This window comes from Pterocles gutturalis, unplaced genomic scaffold (assembly GCF_000699245.1).
Source record: "Pterocles gutturalis isolate BGI_N339 unplaced genomic scaffold, ASM69924v1 scaffold19349, whole genome shotgun sequence".
In the NCBI taxonomy this organism is placed as follows: domain Eukaryota; kingdom Metazoa; phylum Chordata; class Aves; order Pterocliformes; family Pteroclidae; genus Pterocles; species Pterocles gutturalis.
The window spans coordinates 1-4,089 of NW_010128668.1; the positions used below are offsets into that span (position 1 = coordinate 1).

General features: G+C 54.3%; 2 protein-coding genes across 2 annotated transcripts in view; both read left to right on the forward strand.

Annotated features, from left to right (window-relative positions):
* Positions 1-264: 264 nt before the first annotated feature.
* On the forward strand, positions 265-1,859 carry LOC104466333 (SPRY domain-containing SOCS box protein 3-like; the record flags this gene model as incomplete). Its single annotated transcript, XM_010079716.1, has 3 exons — positions 265-367; positions 846-971; positions 1,361-1,859. Coding segments are annotated over 3 exons (570 nt in total), but the record flags the coding sequence as incomplete, so codon positions are not given.
* A 1,219-nt stretch (positions 1,860-3,078) lies between these two features.
* Positions 3,079-4,089, forward strand: part of DECR2 (2,4-dienoyl CoA reductase 2, peroxisomal) — an 8,060-nt gene continuing 7,049 nt past the window's right edge. Inside the window, exon 1 of the mRNA XM_010079718.1 lies at positions 3,079-3,100. Within this exon, the coding sequence (XP_010078020.1) occupies positions 3,079-3,100 (22 nt within the window). The remainder of the gene's footprint in view (positions 3,101-4,089) is intronic.

The window sequence follows — 4,089 nt, forward strand, 5'->3', positions numbered from 1 at the left end:
TTAAGGTCCCTTCCAACCCAAAGCCTTCTGTGAACAGGACAGCAGGCTTCTCCAGCAGTTCAGCTGGGCCTCCTCACTTAGGATGTTGGAGCTGGGAGCCTTCAACTCCATCCTGAAACCTCTGACTTGGCATCACCAAAACCTCTGGGTGTTTTGGACTGTGCCAAGAAAAGAAGGAGAAGAGCCTAAGGTGGAGTTTTGTTTGGTTTTTGTTGCTTGCAAAGATGCTAAGCTTGTGTTGTTCTTCCTGGCCTTGCCTCCCAGATGGTGGGAATTGGGACGTCAGATGTGAACCTGGACAAGTACCGCCACACCTTCTGCAGCCTGCTGGGCAAGGATGAGGACAGCTGGGGACTTTCCTACACAGGTAATGCCTGGGGAGCGGTGGCAAAGGGCAGGATGGCTGGAAGGGCAGCAGGGGGCATAAGTGTTGTCCTAAGGGGATGAGAAATAAAATGTCTGAACGGGATTGAGGACAAAAAAGCACCAGGCCTGGAAGTCCCTTCATTAACGGAGCAGCTCAGCGGCTCTCGGAGCATCTTTCCTTGCCTGCGTTTCGCAGACCCCTTAGAACTGGTGTGGGAACCTCCAGGGCGCCTGGACTACTGGTTGCATGTCACTGATGGGGGGTTTCAGAGCCGCTGCCTGCGCTCTGGTATTGCAAAACCTCAGCTTTTCCCTTTCTGTCACCCACTCTGGGGTGAGAGGGTGCACATCTGCCAGTGGAGGGGTTTTTTAGGCACCGAGCGAGGCTGTACCAGTGGGAACTTGCAGTGCAGGTGCTGGGATGAATTCATGGAGCACAGGTGTTCCACTGAATGCTTTTCTTGTGTGTGTGTTTTAAGGATTACTGCATCACAAGGGAGATAAAATGAACTTCTCGTCGAGGTTTGGCCAAGGCTCCATCATCGGGGTGCATTTGGACACATGGCACGGGACGCTCACCTTCTTCAAAAACCGCAAGTGCATCGGTAAGAGCAGGCGGAGGGACGGGGAGCAGGGCACAGCGCAGCTTTGGCTGGAGTCGGAGCCAGGCTGCAGGAGAAAACACTGGCACAGTAGAATCCTAGAATCACAGAATGGTTTGGTTTGGAAGCGACCTTAAAGATCATCCAGTTCCACCCCCTGCCATGGGGCAGGGGCACCTCCCATTAGCCCAGGTTGCCCAAAGCAAAGAAGACCAAGGTGTTAAGCAAGTGGGAGGAAGGTCACATTCGTTGTTTAATAGATTGGGATTTCAAAATGCTTTTTTCCGTGTGTTTTCCAACAGCGCTGTAGCGAATAGGTTCGGGGTAGCTGGGAGGAGTGAGACCCCCTTGTCAAAACTAACATGAAACCCCCTTGATGTGTCCCCTGGCAGGAGTTGCAGCCACCAAGCTGCAGAACAAGAAGTTTTACCCCATGGTGTGCTCGACGGCAGCCAAGAGCAGCATGAAGGTGATCCGCTCCTGCGCTAGCTGCACGTCCCTGCAGTACCTCTGCTGCTTCCGCCTGCGCCAGCTCCTGCCCGACTACGTGGACACGCTGGAGGTGCTGCCGCTGCCGCCAGGACTCAAGCAGGTGCTTCACAACAAACTGGGGTGGGTCTTGAGCATGAACTATAGCACATCGAAGCCTTCCTCCTCATCGGGAAGCGACTCAGACAGCTCCTGCAGCTCGGATGCAGAGGCCTGCCAAAGGAAGAGGTGCCGGAGGACGTAATGTCTCTGCAGGCGAACTGCTGGGATGGAGGCAGGTGGGGCTTTGTTTCAGGGCTGGCCAGGCCTGGTGCACCTTATTCTTCATGGGGACTTCCATTTCTACTCGTTTGCAAAGATTTCTCTTAATGCTGTTGGAAATCTTTAGCCTAAACACCCATCACATGCATTGAAAAGACTCCAAGAGGTCCCAGCTCTGTGAAACAGGTAAACTGCAGCCAAACAGCTGAGCGTCACCTCCTGACCTGCTGTCAAAGCCGTCGCCTCTTCCTGCGGGATCCCTCCTCTCTGCAGACCATCCGCAGCAACAAGAGTGCAGGTGGCTTCCCGGTTCCAAAGCGTGCTAGGCTCCAGTCATGTAATGGACTTCACTCCTCAAAAGACAGAATCAAAGCCCCATCCCCTCCTCCTGACTGTCATGTGTTGGTTTGGTATCTGCGATGAAATCCTCGCACTGCGGGACACGATTGAGCGGCAGCACGTAGGGAATCAGGCTCCTAGAGAGGCATCTGCCTCGCTGCTGTGCAAGAGCAGTTCCGTACACGAGTTGAGCTGTTAACGATCTTTCTCAAGCCCCCGATGACTTTAATTGCTTTGCATGTTGGTTCCTGCTGCTTCTCCTGTATCAAAGACTGTGTTAAGCTGTAATAATAAAATGTAGAAACTGCCTTTTGTTCCTCTTGTGGCCTTTGAAGACATGAATCTGAAGGTGTTTGTCAAAAATAGCCACCAGCCTGGAGCGATGTTTGAAATGCAACACTTGTGTGTCAGATCAGGAGGAGGTAAAGGCAGCGGCAATGACCCTGCCCCTGCCCTGGGGAGGGTTCTTGCGCTTCTCACTGAGACACCAGCCTGGCTGGGATGGAGCGGAGGTTTTGTAATGCCTGTCCTTGGGCAGGTTACGCTGGGGGACGCAGCCCCAAGCCCCCATTCCAGAGCCCAAGAATCAGCGTGGCTTCTGTGCCCAGCACAGCCCCTTGCTGAGACATCCCTGTTATGCTGGGGGAAATGCTGGATCAGAACCTGGGCAAGCAACTAATCCAGCCATGGCCTGGCACCGCTGCTGGCAAAGGGCAGCCAGGAGAGCCTGCCTCTTCTTCCACATTCAAGCAACCCTCAGGTTTTAGGCAGGAAAGAGGAGCAGAAAGCGCTTTAGCTGCTCCATGCAGGTGAGGACATGAGCGCTGGCTGGGAACAAACCACGCAGCAAGAGGAGGGCTGGGGTGCTTCAGCTGCTCTTGCTGCCCGGCTTTTGTCCTGCTGCTGGGACAGGCTGGCTCGGGACCTGTCCCGGAGCTGGCCCAGCTGGTGGCTAGTTCATCAGCTCTGCTTCCTCCTGTTTACACCCCTCAGAGCCGAAGCAGCGCTGCTGGGAGAGCCGATGGGGGAGCACAGCACCACAGGTGCGTTGGGGGGGTTCTGCCCTTCCTGCCAACGCCACTCCGGTCCCTGGGGTTTCCCACTGCTCTCAGTGGGGCCTGTGGGCAGCCCATGGGGCTTTCCCAGCCTTTGGGCTCTCCTCTGGTGAGCATTTGCTGGTGATTTAGGTTTGAGCTGGTGCCACCAGCCAAGCGCAAAGGGTGTTGGAAAGTGGCAGAGGGTTGAAATGAATAGGACGGGAAATGGTTTTTAACCTATCCTCTCCGTGGGTTTCCTCCCAGCACGGTCACTGGGAACGCAAAGCTCCAGCTGCTGCCTTTCCCCTGCTCCCGTTACAGCCCTGCAAAGGCTCCACTGAAGCTTTAATTCCTTGTGCATTCCTTGCTGAGCCCTGCAACTCTCTGCTTTTCCTTCCCACATCACGCATCTTGAAGCAAAGACGGCTCTGGCTTCTCCAGTGATGGGCTTTGAGTGCGAACCTTCACGAGGCAGGACGGGCTCGCTGTCACTCTGTCTGTAAGCGTTAGTAAGCAACAACAAAAACGCAAGTGCAAACCAGGGAATTCTGCAAGCATGGGAAGTGTGCGCTTGCTGGCTGGCTTGCTGACTGAACTACTGACTTAATCTTTGACCATCTCTGCAGGCACCTATAAAATTGTCCTTCTTCACTCCAGCCAAGTCCCTGGGCAGTGACAGGCAGTTTGCCACTAAATGACTCTAAAAACCAGCTCACACCTTCAAGGTCAGTAAAGGCAAACTTCCAAAGCTAGCTCTTCTGTTCCCTCAAGATCTAATTTTATTAAATTTGTAGAAATGCTGTTATTTTTGAAATCCCTCTCTCTCTGTGAAAAAAAGACTCAGATCAGCCAACAGGCTGAAGGATTCGTAGCTCAGACGCCAGGTTTCACCACCCGTGCACAGCTGTAGGCAGGCTGCTGCAGGCTGGGTGCAGGCAGGGTGCAGGGCTGGGTGCAGGCTGCAGGCAGCAGGCAGGGTGCTGCAGGCAGGGTGC